At 41.6% G+C, this 27,930-nt stretch overlaps 1 protein-coding gene across 1 annotated transcript; it reads left to right on the forward strand.

Annotated features, from left to right (window-relative positions):
- Positions 1-234: 234 nt before the first annotated feature.
- On the forward strand, positions 235-26,830 carry ccnb3 (cyclin B3). The gene is made up of 12 exons (XM_059976495.1): positions 235-432; positions 1,745-1,838; positions 5,446-5,529; positions 5,636-5,757; positions 10,996-11,110; positions 12,261-12,359; positions 13,595-13,687; positions 15,400-15,537; positions 20,463-20,618; positions 21,096-21,245; positions 21,637-21,767; positions 25,081-26,830. The coding sequence occupies exons 2-12, from the start codon at positions 1,767-1,769 to the stop codon at positions 25,157-25,159; spliced, it is 1,239 nt and encodes a 412-aa protein (XP_059832478.1). The 5' UTR covers positions 235-432; positions 1,745-1,766; the 3' UTR covers positions 25,160-26,830.
- Positions 26,831-27,930: the final 1,100 nt, after the last annotated feature.

The raw sequence follows: 27,930 nt of genomic DNA on the forward strand, positions 1-27,930 counted from the left end.
GTTGTCTTGATTTCCCTTTAAATAAGCACGTCTGCCTTCCCAGTCACCCGTGCTTTCTCATTGGTCCACCGGGTTCTATTTTGAAAAAAGCTTCTCCCTTAGCAACCGAGAATTAGCAACGCATCTTGGCGGCGCGCTGATTGGTCGGTGCTTTGTTGTCTGGAGCCAATGGTGGAGGGACGGCGTGCATGCCGCAATTTTCAAAAAAAGTTTTTTGCCAGAGGTGCATCTCGCTGAGCTGTGAATGCGTGCGCGCCAGTTAGGAGCAGGTAAACCACTTTGGACTTTGGGGCCGAAGAACCTAAACTTTCTCTGGCTGCGGTCGCTTTCACCCCGAGCACGGTCCACTGGGAAGTGGTGCTCTCCCGCAGTCCCAACGTTGAGTCCGGAGCCTCTACTTTAAGTATCCCGTTGTTCCTCGAAGTTTGCCAGGTTTGTGGACTGTTATACTGCATTACTAGTGATTTATTTATTGTAGGATGTGAGGTGAACTCAACTACCGGTCAGTGGGCTATATTACATATCTCCTGAACTGGCGAGAGAGTGGCGCGTTAAACCCCCAGGAGTTCTAGGAATGCATTGCTCGAGCTGCAAAGATGATTTGTTTCATCTTCTGCTTACACAAATAGCATTTTAACAAAGCCGATTTCCGCCGCCGCCTTGCGTGCTTCCGAGATCAATATTACGTACAGTGATCACTGCAAGACACTGGGAAAATACCGCCAATGTTACCTCCGCAAAATTGTCCACATTCATTAAATAGCACTGTCTGAGGCCCACCGACATCTTCTGAATTAAGGTCTTAATAATACTGGATAGGCATGTTACTTCCGTGCTTGACGCTAAACTCAAAACAGACACACTCTTATCTGAGCTATTAGCATGGAAAGAGATTGCCGAGTGGATAGAGGCCGAGATTCAAGAAGGGCACTCAAAATTTCCATGAAGTTGTCACATGACTGATGCCTGAGAATCTGACGCATGACTGCTCAAAGTGTAGAAGGCCTATTTGGAAATGTCGAGTTTGTTGTCACAAAAGTTCATGGAGCCCATCTCCTGACAACGTACGTGCTTTGGTCCAAATGAAAGAATCTGCGATTCTCGCCTCAGATCCCATAAAGCTCGAACGGAAGTATTCTGGGTTCTGATGGACTGCCTAAGGAGAGCGAATGGTTATCATTTGTTAAGATTCCATGGATTAAGGGATTTGATTGGAAAACGGGCTGAGAGAATATGGGCAGCTACTGACCGGCTAGAGAAATGCTGGAATAAAGACTGCTGGGGAACTAAACGGGTCAGCATTTGCAGAATAAAATGGGCAGCCAACATTTTGGGTCAAGACTTTCATCTGATTGAAAGAATAGGGGAGATAGCCAGTATAAAGTGGTGGGGGGGGGGGGGGAGGAGGAGTGGGACAAGAGCTAGCAAGCAATTGGATGCGGGTGAAGAAGGGTGACTGACAGGTGGAGTCAGGTAGGGGAGTGAGGGCTGGACAGATGGGAATGCTGGAATCTGTAATGAAGGATCACCTTGGAAAGAAAATAAAACATAGACTTGAGCAGAATCAACAAGGACTTTTTAAACAAAAATCACTGTTGACCAATTACAGTTCTTGTGCATAATGCTGCTTTTGTGTTCTAGTGTAATAGCTCACGCAATCTCTTACCCCAGATTATCACTATTTGCCTTTTCTACTTCCAGATGAATTTATCTGTTTTACTTTCTGTCTCCATCCTTTTTGTAGAGCAAACAAGGTTGTCCAAGCAATGCCTCCCGTTACAAAAGCAAAGAGCCTTCAGTCTGAACCATTTGGAGTGGAGTCATCTATAATAGAAAAGGTAAGAAGAATAATATGAAATGTATTTAAAGGGAGGCTGGAGAAACCCATGAGGGAATAGGTTTAAATGAGCAAAGAGAGGAGGTTTAATGGCAGTGTAAATACCAATGTGGGTTGTTTGGGATGATTATCCTGTCTGCTAGTTGTCCCATGTGATATAATTCTACTGAGGGGAGCGCTGAAATCATTGTGTTCCATTCACACAAATGGGTGGCTATATTAATAGTAGCAGGCAAGTTTTGAAACTCCCATTTGATGTCACTACAGTGTTCTTGTAACTCAACGTAACATTGTCACAATCATACAATATGAAATGTATACCTTTGGAGATTTTTGTTTGCTGGATGTGTGGGTTTATAGGGAAGTAGTACAGAGAGCGAAAGGGTAGGCTTCTCTGAATCTTGAGGAAAATTGGGAATACTGGCTAGGAAAGAAGAGGTATGGTTCAGGTACAATCAGCTAGGATCCAGTAAATCTCTAGAAGAGGAGGGTATTCAAGAAGCAAATCAGGAAGAGCAAAAAGGGGGCATGAAATAACTGACAGATTATAAAATATCTGGATTGTCCGTAATAATGGGAAATGAATAACAAGAGATGGAACTGGGTTGCTCAAGGACCCAAGGGAACACCTGTATGGAGATGGGCAAAGTTCTTAATGAATATTTCTCCTCAGTTTTTACTGTGAAGAGACATGAAGACATTGGAACTAGGAAAAGTCAATAGGGAGGTGTTAGGGGTAAATTTGCATTACAACAGAGGAGATGATGTGTATTTTGGAAGCTGAGGATAGAATTGCAGCTCCAGAGCATGACCAGGTTTATCCAAGAACACTATGGGAGGCCAGAGAAGAAATTACAGGAGCCCTGTCGAGATATTTGTATGGGTGAAGAACTAGTAGACTAGAGAGCAGCGAATGTTGTTGTGCCTTTATTTAAATAAAGTGGCAACAAACAACCTGTGAAAGATAGTGGTTATAAGTTACTGAAGAGGATTCTGAGCGATAAGACATAGCCATAGCTAGAAAAACTTGTTGATTAGGGGAAGTCCGCGTGACCTTGTTCATGAGAGATCATGTCTTAGGAACTTGATTGTGTTTATGATGAAGTGACCAAGAAAGCTAATGAGCGTAGGGTGGTAGACATTGTTTGTATGGACTTCAGTAAGGCTTTTGATCAAGTTTCACATTGGAGGCTGATCTAGAAGGCTAGATTGTATGGATTCCAGGGACAGCTAGTTAAATGGATACCCAATTAACTTCAAGTTAGAAAATAGAGAGTGATGGTGGAAGGTTGCTTCTTGGACTGGAGGCCATTGAGTAGTGGTGTGTCTTGGGTAAGTTGAGGGCTTATTGTTCTGTACCAATGATTTGGTATAGTTGTGCAAGATACTGGTGAGGTTGCTCTTAGAGTATTGTGTTCAGTTTTGGTTGCCCTGCTATAGGACACAGAATACTACAGACCCTTTGGCCCATGATGTTGTGACTATCTTTTAACCTACCCCAAGATCAAACTAACCTTTCTCTCTCACATAGCTTTCCATTTTTCTTTCATCCATGTCCCTGTCTAAGAGTCTCTTAAATGTTCCTAATGTATTTCTCTACTATTGCCTCTGCAGTGCTTTCCACGCATTTGCCACTCTATATATTTAGAAGAAAACCTACCTCTGACTATCCCACCCCACTTTCCTCCAATCACCTCATGATTTTGCCCTCTTGTATCAGGCATTGACAAAGGTACTGGCTGTCCACTCTATATATGCCTCTTACCTTGTACACTTCCGTTAAATCACTTCTCATCCTCCTTCAACCTACAGAGAAAAGTTCTATCACGGCATTCTCTAATGCAGGCAGGAACCTGGTAAATCTCCTCTGCATCCTCCAAATCCTTTCTATAATAAGACAGCCAGAACTGAACATAATACTCAAAGTGTGGTCTAACCAGAGTTCTATAGAGCTACAACATTAACTCATGGCTCTTGAATTCAATCTCCCATCAAATGAAGACCAACACACTATACACCTTCTTAACCACCCTATTAACTTGTACAACAACTTTGAGGGATCTATGGATATGGACGCCAAGATCATCAATGTTCCCCCACATTGCTAAGAATCCTGCCATCCAACTTGTACTCTGCCTTCAAGTTTGGTCTTCTGAATTTCATCACTTTACTCTTCTGTGGATTGAGCTCCATCTGCCACTTATCAGCCCAGCTCTGTATTTTATCAATGTCCTGTTGTAACTTGCGGCAATCTTTGTCAACCTTCCAGACTATTCACAAAGCCACCAGCCTTCGTGATATCTACAGACTTACTGCCCACCTTCCACTTCCTCACCTATAACTAGAAAGAGTGCAGAAATGGTTTACAAAGATGTTTCCAGGGCTTGAATGGAATTATAGGGTGAGGTTGGAAAAGCTTGGACACGAATCATTAGTGGGGTGAATTTTGTATAGGTGCATAAAATCATAGGGGATATTGATAGGGTATTTCATTGTTTTTCCCAGAGCTGGGATATCAACTACTTGAGGGCATAAGCTTAAATGAAAGGAGTAAAGTTTAATAGAAACTTGAGGGGCAATTTTCTTTTAAACATGAAGGGTGGTCTCTAATTAGTATCAGTTCTCAGAGGAAGTGGTTGAGGCAGGTATAATAATTTTGATAAGATAATTGGAAGGTACATGGATTGGAAAAGTTTTGTGTTACGAGTCAAATACTGGCAAATAGGACTAGTTTGGATGGGGCATCTTTGTAGACCTGAAATGCCTGACTCTGTGCTTACTGACTAACTATGTTCAAAGTAAAGTTATTAAAGTACAAGATTGCCAAGTACATAAATGACAAGGAGTTTTAACCTGCCTAAAGCTGCAGACAGAATTAGGACCATGCTTCATATTATTTTAAATGGTATATTTTTAAGACAGAATTCCAGGAGTATAGTTTTGTATAGGTGGAATTTCAGAGCAATTTTTAAAACTGAGAACAGGTTAAGGTGTATTTCAAGAATAATGAAATACTTGAGGCAACACCTACATCGCTATGCCCTGCATTTGTGCAGAACCCCACATTAAACCCCTTCTTTTCAAATCCACTTCTTGGCTATGCGAGGAGTGAATTACCCCAAGTATTTCCTGGTGCCGCATGGCCTGGCGGCTTTAGTTTTTGCACAGATTTATCGACTGCACAGCACTAAAGAAGTAAGCATTTATTTGAAGGTAGCTTGCATTTCAATTGAGGGTAAACGTATTATTGTTCACTCTTGTCCTGTTATTGTGAAACCCACAATTTGTGAATTACTATTTGTTAATATGCAAGATAATCTTGCCAATTAATTACATGCGCTATTGTTGGCTCTTAAACAGACCAACTTGGTTTAGTATATTCATGCCTGCACATATCTGCTCAAAGCTGCAGCTTGGCACTCTGAGCATTAGTGGATGGCCCAATGCATGAACATTACTTGCCTGCTGCTCTAAAGTTGTGTTTATTGGGCAGAAATAGAATAATTTGACCATAATAAACACACCTTCACAATATCTTAATTTTCCATCCTGCCTGTTGGAATCCTTCAAAGATCAAAATGTGTAATTTTGTTTTTGTTCTCCTTCAGGATGGTGATCTTCATATCAAAAGGTCTCCTTCATCACCCCAAGGTGGACCCAAGAAAAGATCAGCGTTTGAAGACCTCACAAATGTTAGTACTGTGGTGCCGTTCTTCCCTGACAGGAAAAAAAATTCTGCAGATCTTAAGTATTGAAAATTCTGTTCAAATCTGACTGCCTCTGTTGCAACTCTTTTAGGCAAAACAAAGTCAAGCACATGTCCTCGTTTCAAAGAGAAAAGGTGGCAAGGTGGTGAGCAAGAAAACTCAGAAAAATACCGCTGGGCAAGAAGCATCAAAAAAAGATGAGAATATAAAAAGGTAAATATCCCACTTATTAATTGTGTGTGTGTGTTAGTTACAATGTCAGGAATGGGAAATTGTTTCCTACTAGTTGTGATTTGGCTGATGGAATTCAGCCTCTTGATGCATGTTCTTTTAATGTCGGCATTACCCACCAGAGGTTCTAAATGCATGTTAATAGATTCAAATCAACAAGCTTCTGCATTTTCAATAAAGTTAAGCTCTTATTATTTTTTGAAGTAACTTGTTAAGGTGTTTTGCTGCCCCTACACTTTTCTCGGTATAAGTAAATTGGATTCCTCGAAGACTGAATTAAAATTAATTGACTGACATGTCAGAACTGTCGGAAATGGGATAGTACATTCTTCAGCGCGTAATCCACTAAGCATGGGGAATATCCATTATGGTAGTTCATTTTGCATCAGATCTCCTCTCCATCATTATCTGTATATTTGCTGTCACACATTATGAAGAAATGTCAGCAATCAATATTGTTTTCTGGGCAAGAGGCTCCAGATATGGATTCTTGCATGAATGCAGAAGGACACAACTTGCTGTCTGATGGATTTTCCCAGTTGCAGTGCGAAATGTGCCTGAGCCCCAGGCCCTGTGCTGGCAGAGGTGCCCACGTGTTCCTGATTTTTCTATTTATTATTATTATTACTTGGATTTCAAAGGTCCAATTTAATGTCAGAGAAATGTATACAATATACATTCTGAAATGCTTTTTCCTCGTAAACGTCCACAAAAACAGAGAAGTGCCCCAAAGAATGAACGGCAGTTAAACATGAGAACCACAAAGTCCCTCCAGCTGTTCCCTTCCATGTGTAAGAGGCAGCAAGGCAAGAATCCCCCCCCCCTTCCCTCCCCCAGTGGAAAAAAGCGCACTCACTACTGAGCACAAGCGTGAGCTAGGCGATAGCAAAGACACAGACCAGCAAAGACTACCACATTTCCTCCAGCATTCGACAAACCACAGGTTCTCTCTCTCCCTCTCTCTCTCTCTCCCCCTCTCTCTCTCTCTCCCTCTCTCTCTCTCCCTCCCTCTCTCTCTCTCCCTCCCTCTCTCTCTCCCTCCCTCTCTCTCTCTCCCTCCCTCTCTCTCTCTCCCTCCCTCTCTCTCTCTCCCTCCCTCTCTCTCTCTCCCTCCCTCTCTCTCTCTCCCTCCCTCTCTCTCTCTCCCTCCCTCTCTCTCTCTCCCTCCCTCTCTCTCTCTCCCTCTCTCTCTCTCCCTCCCTCTCTCTCTCTCCCTCCCTCTCTCTCTCTCCCTCCCTCTCTCTCTCTCCCTCCCTCTCTCTCTCTCCCTCCCCCTCTCTCTCTCCCTCCCTCTCGTCCTCGTCCTCCCTCTCGTCCTCCCTCTCGTCCTCCCTCTCGTCCTCCCTCTCGTCCTCCCTCTCGTCCTCCCTCTCGTCCTCCCTCTCGTCCTCCCTCTCGTCCTCCCTCTCGTCCTCCCTCCCCCTCCCTCTCCCCCCCCCTTCCCCCCCCTCTCTTCCCTCTCCCCATTTTCACAGCGAGCGGGAGACATAACCAGACATCCCACCCTGCAAAATCTCATTTCAGGGAGGTGGTAGCACCACCACCCCGCTGCCCCCTGCCACAACCTCATAGTCCACCCACTCCCCCCCCCCCCCACCTCGTTGACCTCCAAGGGTGTATGTATACAGGACATTTGATTATGGAAGAACACAACAATTTATTGGATCACCTATTGAAACTAATATAAATATATAATTTTCCTTGCTGAGTATTTTGTTGGTAGTCTCAATGCTGAATGCTAATGCAAATAGTAGCTTTTCTATTTCTTTTGCAAACTTTCCTTGTACTTTACTTTTGACCCCTATTAGGCAGGGCTACATTTTAGTGTAGTCTGGGGTGAAGTACATTTTATATATTTTTTGGAACACTCTGTCATGGCGCTGCAGGACACTAAACTGAACTGATGGACAATGAAAGAGAGAGAGATCGGGTGTAAAGAGATTAAGGGAGCTAGGGCTTTACTCTTTGGAGGGAAGGAGGATGAGAGGAGACATGATAGAGATACCGTAAATTCCGGTGTATAAACTGACCCAGAGTATAAGCCGACTCCCCATCTTCAAGGTTAAAAAGGTGACTTTTTCATGTTACCTTTGTACGAGCTGACCCCTTTTGTAGAGGTTTTTGATTTAACCAGAAAAGATCACAAGATCTTACATGCCAGTACTCAGCTTTGCCGGTTCCGGAACCTGGACATTTTGTGAGGCAGTACCTGCTAAGAAAACAGGCCTACACATTGTAGAGCGTTATAAGCGAGTTCTTAATAAATAAATCAGGGAGGGAAGTTTTGGATTGGGTTCCCAATGGTAAAGAATCCTCTGAAATGTAACCCCTGTGAAATCATGTAGCGCCCATCGTAACCTCGTTAAAACTTAACACGGGGTGGCGGGATCAGTATGTGTACTCAGTATTGAGTTTGCGAGCACCATGTACAAAAGATTAAAACGAATGCGATATGATGCTGGCTTCAAACTGAAGGTTGATTTTGCTAAAGGAAGGAATAATTCTGCAGCTACTAAGAAGTTCAGTGTAAACGTGAGAGAGTGGAGAAAGGCAGAGGACACGCTGAGGGAAATGCCTCAGCATGTGACAAAATGTGTAAACCATGGGAAAACATGCCAGTGGCCAGAACTGGAAGAAGTTGTTTTAGAGTGGGTGAATCACCAGCAATCATCTGGATACATTGCTACCAGAGAAATGATTCGAGTTCAAGTGTTGAAATGGGACGAAAAACACCATGAGGTCAGCGAAAATTTCAAAGCTACGCAAAGTTGGTGCACCCGATTTATGAATAGACGTGATCTTGTGTTGAGACAAAAAAGATTGCTCAGAGAATTCCCGCGGGGTGTTGTTGTCTACATTCAAGAACGTCTCTGAATGGACAAAGTGGGTTAAAGAGGTGTGGTGTTGACGTCCCGAAGGTTTCGGGAAGGAAAAGTCACTACTTGTCTGGGACATGTTCAAAGCGCACTTGTCAAGTGAGACAAAAGCAGCATTGAAAGCGAAAATATGGACATTGCAGTCATCCCTGGTGGTTTGATGTCCGTGCTCCAGCCACTAGATGTGAGTTTAAACAAACCATTCAAAGAATTCATGTGTCGACAGTGGGACGAATTTGACTCAAAAACAGCCAATAAATATGACCTGTCTTCCATGTATTCATTTTTCCAAAGTTGGCACCCTCTGTATAAGCTGATCCCCTAATTTTAGGACCAAAATGTAGGGCCAAATTCTCGGCTTATACACTGGAATTTACAGTTTACAAGATATTAAGAGGAATAGACAGAGTGGACAGCCGGCACCTTTTCCCCAGGGCACCACTGCTCAGTACAAGAGGACATGGCTTTAAGGTAAGGGGTGGGAATTTCAAGGGGGATATTAGAGAAAGGTTTTTTACTCAGAGAGTGGTTGGTGTATGGAATGCACTGCCTGCGTCAGTGGTGGAGGCAGATACACTAGTGAAGTTTAAGAGACTACTAGACAGGTATATGGAGGAATTTAAGGTGGGTGGTTATATGGGAGGCAGGGTTTAAGGGTCAGCACAACATTATAGGCCGAAGGGTCTGTATTGTGCTGTACTATTCTATGTTCTAAAGCCAGCCCACAGAGAAAACTTATAGGTCTACTTAGCACAGAGAGAGACCAAGCAGAATGCCCTTCCTCTCCCCCCTCAAAATCGATTTCCAAGATATTGTATATAATTTGCGGGCGTCAGGGAGCCGCTACCAATATGTGGGAGACTCCTGGAACTTCCAGGAGAGGTGGGATGCCTGCATATCAATAACCCGCGGTTTTGCGATGCTAAAAAGTCTGTTTCATCGCTTTTTGCGAGCACTTTGCCTGAAGATCGCAAAGACCTCGTGTCTTTGGACCCACAGCAAAAGATTTTCCAGCTTCCCCGACGACAGGAGTCCCCTGCCCTGACACCGACCCTCGATCCGCCCGTCTCCAGAGATCTTAGGCTTCCGAATTCAAGCCAGACTCTCAGGCTGAACCCTTGGCATGCCAAATAACAATGGCAGCTCCTGAAACCCCGAGAACAGGTCCCATACCTGTAAAGAACCGAAGTCTGCGTGTAACTCCAGGTCAGGTCTTTAAAAGAATCCTGAATGGGAAAAATTAAGATATTAAAGATGGAAATAGAGCTATTGCCAAAGATGCAACCAAATGAGTTGCCATTTAGTACCATCTTAACTCCGCCTCCAACTTCCTTAATTAAATTGCTTAATGTTTGATATTAGATACAATTTAGTTTTTGACTGATAAGGAATGGGAAAGTCTGGGGACCTGCCTGATCCCAAGTGATAAAGTCTTGGCTGTCACACAGGGCCTTATTATTAAGTATTGGGCTAGATTGAGGGCAAGTTGACAAGGTTCTTTAAAGTCAAGTTCACTCTTGTGAGCAATGATTCTGGTTTGCTGGTGGCACCAGGCTCATGTCAGTGAGATTCAATTGTCTCAAAACTAACAGATACAGCAATTATGAAGCAACCTTGTTAGATACACATCCTATCTAGGTTTCCCCTCTAAATGTTCATGCAAAATAAATGTTTAACACGGTCCAGCTCATCTGCTTCCATTACTATACATATCTGTACTGTGAATGCAAGCTAATACAATGTGCTTGGCATTGATAATTGATTTATTATGCTGTGGAGTTTCACTCTTTCTGTTGACTTTCTTATAAAAGTACATCTACTCAGGAGCAAAGTATCCTACTTTTTACAAGTTCTGATACAAGGGTGCCATAGTAGCGTTGCAGTTGGTGTGATGCTGTTACAGCTTGAGGCATTTCAGAGTTCAATTCCGGTACCATCTATAAGAAATTTATACTTTCTGCCCCTGTAACCCCATGGGTTACCTCCCACCGTTCAGAGATGTACTTGTTAGAAGATTAATTGGTCATTCGAAACTGCCCTGTGATTAAGCTAGTGTTAAATACATTAGTTGCTGGAAACTGTATATCCAAAAATGGCTTACAAAATTGTATTTATTTACTCGAGTAACTCTTAAACTTTTTGTGCAGAGTATTTTTGATTATTTTGTTAAGATTCCTGATCAAGGGAGTTTGATGTTGGGATTCCACTTTGAAGTTAAACTTTTCCTAGGTGCCATCTTTGTGGTATTAACATTGTTTTAAGGGATCATCCATGTCATGTTTTTAATCTATGAACCAAGCCACGATGATATTAAATGTGTCTCCTTTCCCCTTTCTCCCTTCAGTACAGGATGCAAGGCCCCTCAGGAGCATCTTGACAATGCAAAGGAGGTGAAGCCCAAGACACCAGAAGCCCCTGAGGAAAAGTCAGATGTTGTGGACAAGTCAGCAGATGTGCAGGTAAACATGATGCAGATTTTCTCTGCCACAAAGCCCAGCAGATTTAAGTGAGGTGATGGCCCACGTGAAGCCAGTTTGTTGTCCATACTGCTCAAACAACTACTCAAACAGGCATGTCTAATTAAGTAAAAGGGTAGTGTTTGTAATGGGTAGAACCACTTGCACCTTGAAATTTTATTCAGATTTGTATTGTGCAGTTTTTGCTCAGCATTAGATTTCTTCTTATTATGCTACTTCAGGCACAGATTCAAATTTAGTTCATTGCTAATAGTTTAATTTTAAAGTTCTGCTTGACTGTTGATTCTTTTTTTAAACCTGTTTTTTTTTCAATAAGGGCTTTAATCATCATCGAAAAGTGGCATTTGTGCTTCTTGCATATTCTCATTTGCAAGTAAAGTGAATTTAATTTTCTAATTTCTACGAAATTTAGATTTCATTGAAGCATGGTTCCAGTTTCATTCCTTGGGAATGAATGTGCCTGTACTGGTAATCTAAATGGAGAACATGCTGCTTCCTTAATTCCAAAGACCAGCATTTCAAAACTGTTTCTCGGTGGCTTGTACATTCTACAATTATGAATGGCCACTGGCTTACTGGGCTTCCAGCCTGCGCACAATTCGTTATGATCTCTATACAGAAATGCTTTTATTTCTGGTATATTTTGTATATCTTTTTAACAGAACAATTCAGAAAGTTTTAAATAAGAGTTATTAAAGCCATAACTTTTCATAAGTACAAGTGTTTTCAGATATTGCCTTGGTAAATACACAAATTAATTGTGAAGATGAGACTGAAAGTGGATATGAGTCATCAGGTGAATTTTAAAAGCAAAATTATTTGTAACAATGCAGCAACACAATATTTTAATCCAACAAGTACGTGGACTTTGAAGTTCACATGCATTTATTACCTATTCAATTTAGCAGATATTACAGGCCTAATTAATAACATAAGCAATAACTATGTTAATCAACTACTATTTCTTTTGTAGTGGGAGGGGGAAACCATTACAGACACGAGATGTTCTGCAGATGCTGGAAATCCAGAGCAACACAAAATAAATCAATTGATGTGGTGCGCTCTTGCCTATTTAATGAGTAATGGCCTCTATTCTAGAAAAGAAAAATAATTAAGTTAATTTACTTTGTAGCCTCCCGTCTTTGATGACGTTGATGAGGAGAATCTGAGGGACCCATTCCTGAACGCAATCTATGCAAAGGATATTTTTGACTATATGAAGGACCGGGAGGTAAGTTATCTTGTAAGACCTAGAAAGTTCCTCCCTGTTCCAAAAGCTACTGATCTTTCAGATTTTGCAGCAAGATTGTTACAGCTTCCTGATTTATAATAGAAGTTTATTTTTCCTTGTCCTTTCTATTTCTCCTCACCTTCCTTTAATGTTCCGTGCTCTTATTTTGCCATTGAAGACTGTTTTGCATATAAAGATGTGAGGTAAGAGCATTCTACTGAGAACTTTAAGGCCCATCTGTTTTGGCAATTGTGCCACAAAAGTTCCAGCAGCAAGTGCTTTTTCTTAAGTTGATTTTTTAAAAACACCAACTGGTAAAATATCTGGATTATAATAGGGTTATTAATACTGTAAATTATGGTAAAATCCAACTTTTGTGGAGCGTAGCTTTCCTGTGAACGTGGAAAAGCTGTCATACTGCATAGAAATTTGAGAATTGGTATTTGTTATCTTTTATGGTGCGACTTATTTAAGTAATTGTTGAGTGAATAAATGAATACAATAGATTTGGTAATGAAATGATCTGTGGTCTGATTGCAACTGCTGAAGAGGTCAAATGTTCCTTTGTGTGGCATATCTGTTAGTACTGCTTATTAGTGGCAGGCCTTAAAGTTTGCTCGAGGGAAAGAAATAATTCATTCTACTATGATATCATTTGGGCAACAGGAAATGGGCAAAAAGGAAGCTGAGATTTGTTGTTCTTTGGACGAACACTAGATTGATGTCCTGATATAGTTGGCTCAGCCAGCAACAGGAACCAGGGTTGGAATTTCAGCCAAGAAACATAAATGTTTATGGTTTGCCCTGACAGTTTTTGACACTTTCCTTTCCAACTCTGTCTGATTGAGAGTGTATTCCTATGTGCATAGGGAACAAATGGGATGTGTGGGGCAGTGGGGGGAGGGTGTTCTGATCTCCAAAATGGAGATTTTTTCTGGACTTGCAGAAAACACGCTTGGTTACCAACAGTGCTTTAAAAACTGTCCTGGCTTTTCCTCAAAGACTATTGATAGGTTTTGTCTCCTAAGAATTGCAGAGCAACATTTGCTGGAGTTACACCTGTTTTATCAAAAAGAAAGTTGGGCTTCTGGCTACGTTATAAGTTAATGTATGAACTGGTGCTAGGCGCAAATTTTTCTTTTTAACATTTTGCAAAAATCCAGTTGCAGGTGTGCATGTGTTCAAATTGACCACTGTGATCCAGTCCATAATAATGTTCCTTGTATGCCTGGCAGGAGAAATTTGTTCTGAAAGGCTATATGGAAAAGCAGCCTGACCTGAATATTGAAATGAGGGCAATCTTGGTGGACTGGATGGTTGAAGTACAGGTTGGTACATTATTCATCTTCAAAGTTACATGTATTTTTTCCGTGGTGAGTTTGAGGCAAGTTGGCTGCATTTTATCCCCTATACCAGCTGTGTTAATTGAGTTACCAAAGCTGTATGGTATATTGAGAACAGCTTGATAAATGAAGCCTGATTCTTTTGTTTTCTTGCTGCCTTCTGGGTGGGAACTGTGCTCTCCTTTAGGACAGAAGTGTATACCACAAAGCCCATTTTCTTTATAACATACAAGAGAATATCTGCTGATACTGTTAATCTGAGCAATACACACAAAATGCTGGAGGAACTCAGCAGCATCTATGGGTAGAAAAGTACCGTTGATGTTTCAGGCTGACACCCTTCAGCAGGACGGAGGGTTTTTTTTAATATAACATCCTACCTCTGATTGCTTTAACTTTTACATTTCATGAGAAATATATTTAGAAGATGATAAGGGTAGTAGATTCGACATTTTCAGAGAAATTAATTGCAATTAAAAGATTTTTCACCTCGTTGTTTTGAGGGTTATGGCTATCTTCAGGCTTCATTTATGGCATAAGCTGTAATACACTCTTCATCCATGCCCCTAAATGAACCAAACAACTCCCCTCGCCTTGGTATTAAGTTTACCAGCAAATCTCATATTTGCTGCATCACATTCTTAGTTGTTGCTTCTTAGCACTCAAATCCACAGCTTTCAGTGCGGAAGATGAAAGTTACATTCTTGAGGCTAGAAAATACACGTTTGGGTTAACTCCCCTTAACAGAGGTTAACTGAGGACCTGCCACAATCTTTTGAATGGGGCCTCTGCTTCATCTGTTCTCTTGGGTTAACCTAATGCTACCTGCAAGAAGGTGTTGTTTCCCATGTCCTGTCCAATATGTACTCCTCAACCAACGTTGCCTGTCAAAAGAAATGGATCTTTGTTAGTCAATTAATGCACAAGTTTCCACTATAACAATTTCTACGCTTGAAGTGGAGTCACATTTTAGATAAATGTAGCCTTAGTGTTTGGGACTTCCTGAGATCATAAAGAGTGATAAATCAAAACAAATCTTTATCTATTCACAAATATGTATGTGGTAATTGAGATTGGTGTAACCAAGCACGTTTCACATCAGCTTCAAAAGGAAGAGCTGTGAGCTGGTTGTATGGGTAGACACGCAGGAGGGGTAGACCTTGAATCCCCAATACTGCCATTAGTGTAACTTGATGCTTCAGCATAAATCCATGGCTTCACCAACAAAGGCCTCTTTCTGATTTCTGTTCATCCAGTAGTCCCTTTTATAACTTGATTAATCCCATAAAATGTAAATGAAGTTGCTCTTTAGGAACTTTGTTAGATGTCTTCTAGAAGTCCATATAAGCAATACCTATTAACATTCTTTGTTGATTTGGAGTACAGAACATGCCTGTTCTGCTTTTTTTTTCCAAAAAAAAAAATTTAGCTTGCTTTAATCTCTATATACCTGTGGATTCCATGAAGTTTTGAACAGCTTTAATCCAATAGTTTGTTTGTTTTTTTTTGTTGCTTTCTCTCTTTTATGGATCTAAGTCGGCAGTTCAGCTCCTGTAGTAACTATTGTCAACTACTCGTGTCTTAAACAGTATACCTGAAGGTTATTGCTGTTGTGTACCAGGCAGTGCCGAGCATAACTGTATAGGTTTGCATAATGTTGCATAATAACTCGCTGATGTGAGCTCCTTTGTATTCAGGAAAATTTTGAGTTGAACCATGAGACGTTGTACCTGGCGGTGAAGCTGGTGGACCATTATCTGGCAAAGGCTGTGTGCATGAGGGAAACGCTGCAGCTGCTTGGCTCCACTGCCATCCTTATTGCAGCAAAATTTGACGTAAGCACACTTCACCTTGTTTCTTGCATTGTTTTTGAATGAATTTGGATCTTGTCTTTTTTTTTTCCCCTTATTCTGTATAAGTACTGGAGAAGAAGAATTTCAGGATGTATATTTCATACATTTCTCTGACATTAAACATTGAAAATGTTAGAATCTATCATTAAGGAAATGGCATCAGAACAATTTTATCCAATGTATTGAAACAGTTGACAGCAGCCTGATTAGACTATTCTATAACATAATGTTATACCAAAGTTTCTATTCAAGCTATACTTTCAGGTAAAGTCATAGAGTTTCTGAGTTTCCACTAAGTTTCCATTGACCAGTAAGCACCCTTTGAATGCTAATCCTGCTCTTAATCAGTATTTTCTCCCCACATTCCTATCAATTCCCTCCTCCTCCTGACCCACACACCTGGGACAGTTTACAATAATCAATTAACCAACCAGTTTGCACCTGTTTTGTGGGGGAGGGGACAGTGGAAGGAAACCTCAGTTGTCACAAGAAGAACATGCAAACTCCACGGTGTGAGGGCATGACTGATCTCAAGTTTCTGTAGCTATGAAGCACGGGCTTTGAGCTGTTCCACTATGCTGTCCTTGGGAGTGAAGGAAGAGGTTGTAAGTGATGGTCATATAGTTTGGTACAATGAGAAAGGTATTTTCTAGCACCTGAAATTTGGCTAAACAAGTTGTAATTAAAGGAGAGAACTGCTTAATTATGTTAAAAGATTCCACTTTTCCAAATCATACCAAATAGGTGGCTTATGATATCAGGTGTCGTGTAACAGGGAGGAGGTAAATCAAGGTGGCACTGCAGATGGCTGCCTCAGTACTGCGCTCTCTGGTATTGTTGCTGTTTTTTTCTGATTTGCCCTGTTTCCTGCGATTCCTCTCTGATTACATACAGCAGAGAAGAACTTCTAAAGATTAGTGAATTTGCCACCAACTGTTCTCCACCGCTTATGGATAGTTTTACGGAGGTTTTGGTCCGGGGTGCTGCAGCAGCTCTGACTGGCCTGCGCATGAGAGGCCGTAGAGGGAAGCGAGCTCGTTAAACTGAGACGGCGGGGATTTCGATCTGCGCTCCCGTCGATTCACCTGGCAAGTGTCCGTTCTCTTCTCAACAAGATGGATGAACAGCCGCTGCTCAATAAAACCCGCGGCGACTTTTCCAGATCCGCCGCTTTGTGCTTTACTGAAACTTGGCTGGGTGAGCACATCCCAGACAACTCACTACAACTTCCGGGATTCCAACTCTTCCGAGCAGACCGAGATGCGGGTCTCTCCGGGAAAGGGAGAAGAGGCAGAATCTGTTTCTACATAAACAAAGGTTGGTGCATGGAGGTCACGGTGTTATGAAAATCACGTAGTCCACATCTAGAGACAATTCTTACAAACTGTAGTCCGTTTTATTCATCATGGGAGTTCTCCTCATTTATTCTGATTGGCGTCTACATTCCTCCTCGGGCCTGTGTCAGGGAAGCACTGCAACTCCTGGCTGACCAGATAACTGAAATGGAGAATAAACATCCAGACTCCTTCCTCTTCGCTCTTGATGATTTTTAACAGGGCAAACCCTGGCCACGAATAGCCAAAATTTAGACAACATATTAAGTGTCCCACCAGAGACACTAACATACTGGACCACTGCTACATGACAATAAGGGATGCATATCGCTCTGTTACACGGGCAGCCTTGGGTCTCTCTGCCCACTGCCTGGTTCACCTTCTCCCGACATACAGGCAGAAACTAAGATTGGTTAAGCCTGTTGTCAGGACAGTCAGGAGATGGACCAATGAGTCAAAGTTGGAACTTCAAGCCTGTTTCGACTGCATGGATTGGAGTGTCTTTGAGGCTGCAGCTAAGGATCTTCATGATCTGTCTGACACCGTGACCTCATACATCAGTTTTTGTGAAGACATGTGCATTCCAACAAAAACCTTCTGCACTTTGAATAATAACAAGCCCTGGTTCACATCACAACTCAGGCAGCTTCGTCGGGAGAAGGAGGAGGCGTACAGAAGAGTGGACAGGATTCTGTACAAATGAGCCAGGAACACACTGATAAGGGAGATTAAGGCAGCGAAGAAGCGCTACATTGGAAAACTGCAAAGCAGGTTTTCAGACAACGACCCAGTGTCAGTGTGGAAGGGGCTCCAAGAGATCACCAACTGCAAGGAACCATTCCCTCAGGCTGTGGAGAACCATCAACTGGCTGACAATCTGAACAAGTTTTATTGTAGATTTGACACCTTCATTCCCCCCAGCCAAAACACAGACCTACCTGCAACCGCCATCATCCATCCTAACATCTTAGTATATGCTTTCTTACCCCACATTACAAAACTGTTCCCCCTACCCCCCTTCACTTCAACATCCATTGTACCTGCACTTAGGGTCTGTGAGAGGGAGGTGAGTCAGCTGTTCTGGAGGCAGAAGACCAGGAAAGTGCCAGGACCAGACGGTGTGTCGCCCTCCTGCCTGAAGACCTGTGCTGATCAGCTGGCCTCCATCTACACACAGATCTTCAATAGATCACTGGAGCTGTGTAAAGTCCCTCATTGCTTCAAGCGCTCCATTATCATTCCAGTCCCTAAGAAACCCACTATCGAGGGACTAAATGACTACAGGCCTGTTGCTTTGACATCCGTGGTCATGAAGTCCTTTGAGATACTAGTGTTGGCTCACCCGAAGGACATCATAGGTCCCCTGCTGGACCCCCTACAGTTTGCTTATTGGGCAAATAGGTCAGTGGATGACGCAGTCAACATGGGACTGCGTTACATTCTACAACACCTCAACAACCCAGGAACTTTTGTGAGGGTCCTGTTTGTTGACTTCAGCTCGGCGTCCCAGAGATCCTCCACTCCAAATTCACCCAGCTTTCTGTCTCCCCCGCCATCTGTCAGTGGATCACACCTTCCTGACTGACAGGGTGCAGCAAGCGAGGCTGGGGAGCATCATCTCTAGCACCCAGACTATCAATACCGGTGCCCCCCAGGGATGTGTGCTCTCCTCACTGCTCTTCTCCCTTTACACTAATGACTGCACCTCACAGAATCCATCTGTTAAACTCCTGAAGTTTGCAGACAACACAACTGTCATTGGCCTTATCCGAGAAGGTGATACAGAGGGGAGGTGGAACAGCTGGCCCTCTGCTGTGGTCAGAGCAATCTGGAGCTAAATACGCTCAAGGCTGTGGAGATGACAGTGGACTTCAGGAGAAGCCCCCTAATACTCCCCCCACTCACTATACTCAACAGTATTGTGTCTGCTGTGGAGACCTTCAGATTTCTGGGTGTCGCAATCTCCCAGGACCTGGAGTGGACACTCATATCAAAAAGGCTCAGCAGAGGTTGTATTTCCTACATCAACTCAGGAAATACAACCTGCCTCAGGAGCTCCTGATTCAATTCTATTCAGGAAAAATCCAGTCTGTTCTCTGTTCGTCCATCACTGTCTGGTTTGGATCAGCTACCAAACAAGACAAGAATAGACTCCAAAGAACCGTCAGGGCTGCGGAAAGGACTATTGGTGTGAAGCTGCCCTCGATCCAGGACTTATATGCATCTAGAGTCAGAAAGCGAGCAAGCAGCATTATTGTAGACCCATCACACCCTGGACATCACCTGTTCCAACTCCTTCCTTCTGGTAGGCGCTTTAGATCACTGTATGTCAGGGCAAATAGGTACAAGAACAGTTTCTTTCTGTATGCCATCAGTCATATGAACACTTGAATTTTAGTCTATTATAAATCAAGTCCACCTGTACATTCAATGAGGTGGTCCTCATTGTATATAGTTTATGATTATTTGCACTATTGTTTTTGTTTGCTTTTAATTCTGTACAGAGAGATCTCAGGGAAACCGGCATCAAATTCCCTGTATGTGTCCTCGTACTTGGCGATAATAAACGATTCTGATTCTGATTCTGATATCTGAACATCTCATATTGTTACAATTAGTAAGAAATAGTCAAAAAAAGTAATAAATCTGATTAAAGCTCAATGTTGTTCAACATCCCCTGCACAATAGATTTGCACTCTCTCCTGCTGGTGCACAGAATTGGAAAGTACATTATACATGGCATAGTTGTAAGGAAATTGTAGAACAATGGACAACTTAAAATCGGTAGTAAGCAAAATGGCATGGATTTCAAGAGGCTATACTTGATTAAAACTTTTGAAGTAACGAAATACTGTAATACAGTAAATACAATCTACCTAGTTTTTAAAGGGTCTTTCATTGAGGTACAGAACAATTAGACTTTTAAATATAATCAGAATAAAGAGCTAGGTGTGGGGTAAAGGGGAAAGTAACAATGTGCTGATAGCTGGCTTCAGGAGAAGAGGCAGAAAAAGGGAGTTAAAAGTAATTATTAATAATTGAAGAAAATTGGTAGTGATGTTTCACAGGAATCAGTACAGTGACTCTGTTCGCAATTTATATTATTTATTTGGACTTTGGAATCAAGAAGAAAGAATGGAGCACTATTCAGTTGTGGTTGCCCAGTTATAAAAAGGATACAAAGATCTTCAAGAGATGACAGCGAATGCAAGTGGAAACATTCTCTCTGCATCCACCCTAACACAAATAATAAGTTTTTGATAGTTGATATATATAGTGTTTCCACTTGTGGAGAAAGTATAAGACGGTTATCAAAAATTCCATAGGGGATTTGGGAGAAATCAATTTACCCATTGAATAGTAAGTGCTTGACACCATGGTGAAGTGAATAATATGGATGTGTTTAAGGGGAGCCCGGGCAAGTTCAAGTAAGGAGAGAATAAGGGATTATGCTATTAGATTAGGATTAAGAATAACTAAAGGAGCATTGGTTGAGCATTGTCTAGAGTGGATGAGTTTGAATGAAAGGCCTGCTTCTGTTCTGTATCTGGTATAATTCTGCATCTTTTTCAGGAGCGGTGCCCTCCCTGTGTCGATGACTTCTTGTACATTTGTGATGACGCGTACCAAAGGGAAGAACTGCTTTCAATGGAAGTGAACATCCTCCGAACGCTGAAGTTTGACATCAATGTTCCAGTGGCCTATCGGTTCTTGAGGAGATATGCAAAGGTTGATCACTTTGTATTAATAGAAAATTGTTTCTCACCTTAAACACAATACATTAGTTTTCTCCTTGTCAAAGCACTAACTATTTCTGAGATGTAGTTGTGTGACCACCTTGTCAAAATTATTCGTTCTATTTCCATGGTTAGGGAGGTAAAGAATAATTCTGAGAAAAATATTGATGTGTAGAGAGAGAGGTCAGTTAGTCCAAAGGGTAGATCTGCAAATGATATATGATCATCTGTCCTGGCAGAGCTACTCCTTTATCAAAAGGAACATTAGTTATGGAAACTAAATAGATTGAAATACTATAGAAACAAAATGGTCAATTGACTTTCGTCATAGCTCTATTTTCAAAGAATCAGCAGAGCAACTTGTATCTGCTCATTTGTAGTGGTTGAAAAGTACAATTTAGGTTTTTGTGGTGCTCTGCCAAACTATTCTGTATATTGTTCCTCACAATCTCAATATTAATATTTTCAGTGTGCCAGAGCCAACCTTGAGACACTGACTCTTGCCCGCTATATCTGTGAGCTAACTCTGCAGGAATACGAGTTTATCTGGGAAAGTGCCTCGAAGTTGGCTGCATCTTGCCTGTTATTGGCCCTCAAAATGAAAGATCTTGGAGGATGGGTAAGTGCTAGTTATTGTTTATTACTAGTTACAGATGGTGTTTCTCTCCTCTTTCCTGTCATTTTTGACCAAGTGGGTCTCCTCTGATGCTCTGAGCTAAGTTCTGGCATAGGAGATGGATGTTCCTAGTTTAATTTTTCTCCTTCAACTAGCGGTTCGTCTCTGTCTTGTACTTCTCCATAATTACTACTGTTAGAAGATAGCAGGCTCGATTTCCAACAACAATTGTGCTAAGTCTTTGAACTCCAACATGCATGTCACCATGTATCGAACTTACATTTAAAAATTTACAATACACATTTGAGGATGGGATGAGTAAACAAGTCACTCGATCGACCCACAGTGCACTTAAATAGCAGTGCATTCAGAAGAAGTGTTTTTTTTCTTTCAGACTCCAACTCTGCAATATTACACCGGATACCAGGTCGCTGATTTGCACTCGCTGATGAGGAGACTGAACCTTCTGCTTTACAGCAAGCCAGATGAAAAGCTGAAAGCCGTGCGGTACAAGTATGATCACAAGTAAGAATCTAATTGTAATCTGTTACCTTACAGTATATTAGTGATGGGAATAGAACGTTGAAGAGTACAGCATAGGAACAGGCCCTTCAGCCCGCAATGTTGTCAAACTAATTAAAGTAGAAATCAAATCGCTAACTAATCTCTTTTCCCTACACAATCTCCACATACTTCCTTTTTTCCTTACTTTCATGCACCTATCTAAACATCTCAGAAATCCCTAATGTATCTGCCTCGACCACCACCCCAGGCACCCAGCACCCTGTTTGTATTTGGGGGAAAAAAGAAAAACTTGTGCCTCACATCTCCTTCGAAGTGACCCCCTCTCACATTAAATGCATGCTCTCGGGTATCGGACATTTCAACCCTGGGGAAAGCGATACTGTCTGTCTACTCTATCTATGCTTCTTAAACCTCTATCAGATCTCCCCTCAGCCACGCCAGAGAAAACAACGCAAGCTTATCCAATCTCTTGTAGCACATGCCCTCCCATCCAGGCAACATCGCAGTAAACCGCTTTTGCATCCTCTCCAAAGCCTTTACGTTGTGGGGCAACCAGAAATGTAGGCAATAATCCAGATACAGTCTAGCTAGAGTTTTATAAAGCTGCAATCTCACTCTGTGACCTTTCAACTCCATGCCTCCACTATTAAAGGCAAGCAAGCCATATGCTGCCTTAACCACCCTATCAACCTGTGTAGCCACTTCCACAGCTGTAACCTTTGACCCCAAGATTCCCTTGCTCATCAGTGCTGTTGAGGGTCTGGTCCTTAACAATATACTGTCTCTTTACATTTGACCTACCAAGCTGCAATACTTCTCATTCAGCCGAGTTCAACTCCATCTGCCATTTCTCCATTGACATCTATAACTGATGTATATTCGGCTCCCTGCTTTGCCGGTCTTCTCCACTCAACAGCACAACCAATCTTCATGTTATCTGCAAACTTAGTTAACCCATTCATCTACATTTTCACCCAGGTTCAAGCCGCACAGCTTCCAGTACAAGTCCCTGCAGAACACCACCATTCACAGACCTTCAGCTAGAATAAGTCCATACAACTCCTACCCTCTGTCGTCTAAGGACAACCAGTTCTGAATCCATACAGCCAATTCACCATGGATCCCATGCGTGTTAATCTCCTGGATGAGCTTCCTATGAAGGACTTTGTCAAAAGCCTTTCTAAAATTCAAAGCTCTACCTTTATCAATCACTTTTATCACAAAACTATCAATTTAGTAAGAGACAACTTGCCATTCACAAAGCCACGCTGGTGGTTGCTAGTTAGACCATGGTTTTCTAAATACTGATAAATCCTGTCCCTAAGAATTCTCTCCAGTAACTTCCTGACCACTGATATGAGACTCGCTGCTCTATAGTTTCTAGGATTATTCCTGGTTCCCTTCTTGAATAGTGGAACAATGTTAGCTACTCTGCAGTCCTCCAGGGCTTCTGTGGCCAGAGAGAACATTGCTGGGGTTTTGAGCAATATCTCCATCTCTTCTCTTGCCTCTCACTATATCCCATCAGGCCCTGGGGACTTCCACCTTATGATGCATCTTACCTGGTGATGTTTTGAGATTGAGGCATGATGGCATTTTAATTTAAAATAAAGCTATGTAATTCTGATTTGTAGTTGTATTGCTACAGAAAGAAGTCACTAAGATCAAGTCGAAGGGTTTGTGTTTAATGGGTATCTCTAACACTTCTACCAAAAATCAAGACTATTGACCTAGCATGCACACAATTGTCATACATGATAACTTCACATTTGCACTACCCTTTGCGAGACAAATGCTTCTCAAGCTCTTGTTTGTATGGCCTTAAGGCCGCAACCCTTCACGTGGCTTGCGCAATAGATTATTTCAGATTTTCATTTTAAAGAACTTCGTCTGCTCTCTACTTAATCCATTACCCCCCCCCCCCCCCCCACCTTTTCATTATCCTGTACTGTGCCTTCTTCAAGGCCTATATGTATTCTGAGCTGAGGCGCCCAACCTAGTACACCAGATGGGGCCTGATTATTGCTGTGAACTTCCAAATGTTGATCTTGTAATACAATGTGTTACTGGCCTTTTGTCAATGTATCAATCCACCAACTTTTAGTGAATATTGTACTCAGGTGCCGTGGTTAGTGCACCTCGGGACATTCCAGAGTTCAGTTCCGGCACTGCTCTGTAAGGAGTCTCTCTACGTCCTCCCTGTGAACTGGGTGGGTTTTACCCGGGTGGTCTGGTTTTCTCCCACACTCAAAAGACATACCAGCTAGTTTAATTGGTCATTGTAAATTGTTCTATGATTAAGCCTGAGTTGATTCACAAACCCTGTCTGGAATGTAGCTCTGACTTGGGAACCATATTGTGAGGAAAAAGTGGGGGCACGGTATTCAAGTTCCAGCTTCAGTTTCGATAGGTACATTTAATGTCAGAGAAATGTATACAATATACATCCTGAAATGCTTTTTCTTCGCAACCATCCACAAAAACAGAGGAGTGCCCCAGGGAATGAATAACTGTTAAATGTTAGAACCATAAAGCACCCGCCTTCCACGTGTAAGAGCAAGCAAGCAACGGTCCCCTCCCCCCACCAACAAAAAAATCTGTGCCCCCAACCAAGCACTAAAGTGTGCAGCAAAGCATCAATAAAGACACAGACTTGCAGTATCCCCCAAGACTACTTGTTCACTCGGTAATTTGACACACCACAGCCACGTGTGCGCTCTCTCTCTCTCTTCTTCCCCTCTCCCTCTCCCTCTCCGTCTCCCTCAGGGAAAAAAAGGTGTCTCCGTTTCAGGGGGAGGCATCACAAACAACTTGCTGATTTATGATGTTAAAAGTCCATTACATCAATTTTTCAAAGTTCTGTGCCCAAATTACTCGGGTCTCTGGGCACGCAGCCAGCTCACTGCTTTCGATCTTCCATCTCCCACGACACACCAATTCCCTGCAGAGGCACCGACTGTGAGTCCGCCCACCTCCAGAGCCACGAAATCTAAGAAATCCGAAGGTGAACTAATCTTCTAGGTCACGTCCTTGGTATCTCGAATAATGGCCATTCATGAGATCCCGAGAGTGGGTCCCATTCCCACAAAGAACTGAAGTCAGCGTGTAACCCTAGGTCATGGTCTTCAAGAGAACCCTGAAAGGGAAAACTGGAGATACTAAAGATAGAAATAGAGCTGTTTCCAAAGATGCAAGCAAAAGAGTTGCCATTAGCTCCTTTTCTCCACCTTCTCTTACCAAAACTTATTCTTTTCCTATACATATATATATATCATTCTTAAGGATTCTTAATTTCATTTTGATTTATTTTTAGAGTGTTCTTTGAAGTAGCAAAAATTCCACCTTTGGATGTTCTGAAGCTTGAAGAACAACTGAAATCAAACACCATCTGAAACAGATTCTGGCTGTCAGAGAAAATAGTATTTCACTATTTCGCACTTGTGTGGGTGGGTTGCTGTGTATGTTGGTGTAAATACTTGTGTTTGCTTAATATTTCTTCACCATAATTATTTCTGCCTAGCGGAGATGTGTAATTATTCAAAGTTGCTCTTTCAAATGCAGCAGACATTGAAATACAATATCTCAATCTTAAATTAAGAGTAAAGTGGGCCACAGTAAATTGCTGTGGGAGGGAGGTTGTAAATATTTTGAAATCTTATATGGCAAATACACCATAAAGAGCAGCTATACATAGTATTTTTAACTAAAAGATCAGAACCAGGAATAAGTAACCATGAATGCACCATAAGACTCTTGATTTCCTTAAAACTTTAGTTTCAAATTTTTATCAAAAAAAAATATTCCTAAATTTGTAGATTAAAAAGGACCAAAATGTAATTGAAAAAATGGTTGTTTTGTTAAAATAAGCCAATGGGGAACCAGTGCTTTTTAATAGGCATCCCCAGTAATGTTCTTAAATGTATGTTATGTGATTTTTCTAATATTGTAGTGAAAGCCAAAATCCAATTCCCTATGTAGCCCCAATCTCCCAATTCTTTATTTAAAAAAAAATTAAAGTTCAGTTTCTCTCAAATCAAACAAAGTTCTGGAGATTGATACAAACTAGTTTGATCCCATTTTAATTTCAGATTTTCTCTGTGTTCCCCCCCCCCCCCGCAGTTGTATAAATAGCTTTATTGCTGCTTGATACAAACCAGTAGTTCCACCATCCTATGGAATAGACCCAAGAGTATCTTGCTGGCCATGCTTCCCTTTTTTATTTAAAATGTGCATGATATTTGCTGAATTATCATTATTTTGGTTAAAAGAAAATTCACTACTACTTGGTTGGTGTGGGAGGAGGGAGAAAGAATTGCTAACTGATTATTGGTTACTTTTTAAACTCATAGTTATAAACAAAGGATTGTTTTAGAAGCCACTGCTATTGTTGGAGGAAATCGATTTTGAGTATAGCTTTGTAATGTTGCTGCTAATTGTACCAATTGCAATAATCTTTCACTTATTATATGATGTGTATTTTTGAAACTATTTAATTGTACTATGGAAGCTATTTGTGAAGTATTTAAATGTTTTAAGCATTCAGTTAGAGCAAAAAAAGTGTATATTGTATATGGTTCAGTGTCTATTGAATTCCCACCTTCAACCCTGTCAATTTTCATGTCCAGGTATGTCTAATTTCCCTTGTAAAATATATTAAATGTACAATCTTGTGTATATTTTACTTTGAATAAACTTCAGTTTCTGTCAATGGTGTAAAACAATGGTCATGTTCATCAAAACTGATCTATTAACCTTCAAAAATTATTTAAGCAGAATATTTAAAGATGCATTTATAATTAAAGTATATATACTATAACCAGAGCTAAATGCAAATGTAGCCTGAATGAATTGTCCATGGATAAAGACCTATTTGCTAAGTAATCTCAAGGTTGTATATAATATAATATAATATAATGTTAGATATTTTGACTGGCAAGGTTTTTAGTATATGTGGATTATTAAATTTATACGCATCATATTCTAGATTGTAAGTATTCTAGATTGAACACTCTTAATTTTGATGCCAGGTATTGCCACCCAGAAGCTCTGTTGTGACAATGCAAATCCAGAATAAAAATCTTAGTTTCTCTCAAATGTATTCAGTGAAATAATTGCAACTTTGAAACAGATGTACAATGTACCCCAAACTGAATGCTAACTTTCAGATGGACTCAAACTAAATTTAGAACATGGACATCTACAGCACATTACATGTTGTGCTGACCATGTAAACTGCCTAGAATTTCCCTAGTACATAGCCCTCTAATTTTCAAAGCTCCATGTACCTATCTAAGAGTCTTTTAAAAGACCGGATTGTATCCGTCCACGCCACCATCACCTGCAGTGCATTGCACACACCCACCACTCTATGAAAGACTTACCTCTAACATCCCCCTTGTACCTACTTCCAAGCACCTTAAAACTACGCCCCCTCCTGTTTAGCCATTTCAGCCCAGGGGAAAAAAAAAGCCTCTGGCTATCCAAACAATCAATGCCTCTCATAATCTTATTCACCTTTATCAGGTCACCTCTCATCCTCCGTCGCTCCAAGGAGAAAAGGCCAAGTTCACTCAACAACCTATTCTCATAAGGGATGCTCTCTAATCCAGGCAACATCCTTGTAAATCTTCTTTGCACTCTCTCTTGTAGTACACATTCTTTCTGAACTGAACACAGTACTCCAAGTGGGGTGTAACTAAGGTCTTGTATTGCTGTAACATTATCTCACTGCTCTGGAATTCAATCCCACATTTGACGAAGGCAAACACACCATACATCTTGTTAACACTGTCAACCTGCACTGCAGCTTTGAGTGTCCTATGGACACGGACCCCAAGATCTCACTGATCCTCTACACTGCCAAGAGTCTTACCGTTAATATTATATTGTGTCTTCAAATTTGGCCTACCAAAATGAACCACTTCACACTTATCAGGGTTGAGCTCCATCTGCCACTTCTCAGCCGAGTTCTGCATCCTACCAATGTTCTGCTGTGACCTCTGATAGCCCTCCAGACTACCCACAACACCCCCAACTTTTGTGTCATCAGCAACCCACCCTTCTACTTCCTCATCCAGGTCATTTATCAAAATCACACTGCTACCTCCTCTGACTGCATGCACACATTTCACCTACCGGACCTGGCTGGTCCTATTCTCACACG

This window comes from Hypanus sabinus, chromosome 8 (genome assembly GCF_030144855.1).
Source record: "Hypanus sabinus isolate sHypSab1 chromosome 8, sHypSab1.hap1, whole genome shotgun sequence".
In the NCBI taxonomy this organism is placed as follows: Eukaryota; Metazoa; Chordata; class Chondrichthyes; order Myliobatiformes; family Dasyatidae; genus Hypanus; species Hypanus sabinus.

What these genes read in the sequence shown, in the direction of transcription:
- ccnb3 (XM_059976495.1), top strand. Translation starts at nt 1,767, where the DNA reads ATGCCTCCCGTTACAAAAGCAAAGAGCCTTCAGTCTGAACCATTTGGA. An exon ending in TTATTGCAGCAAAATTTGAC is followed by an intron (nt 15,538 to 20,462) that starts GTAAGCACACTT and finishes CATCTTTTTCAG; the next exon opens with GAGCGGTGCCCTCCCTGTGT. An exon ending in TCTTGAGGAGATATGCAAAG is followed by an intron (nt 20,619 to 21,095) that starts GTTGATCACTTT and finishes TAATATTTTCAG; the next exon opens with TGTGCCAGAGCCAACCTTGA.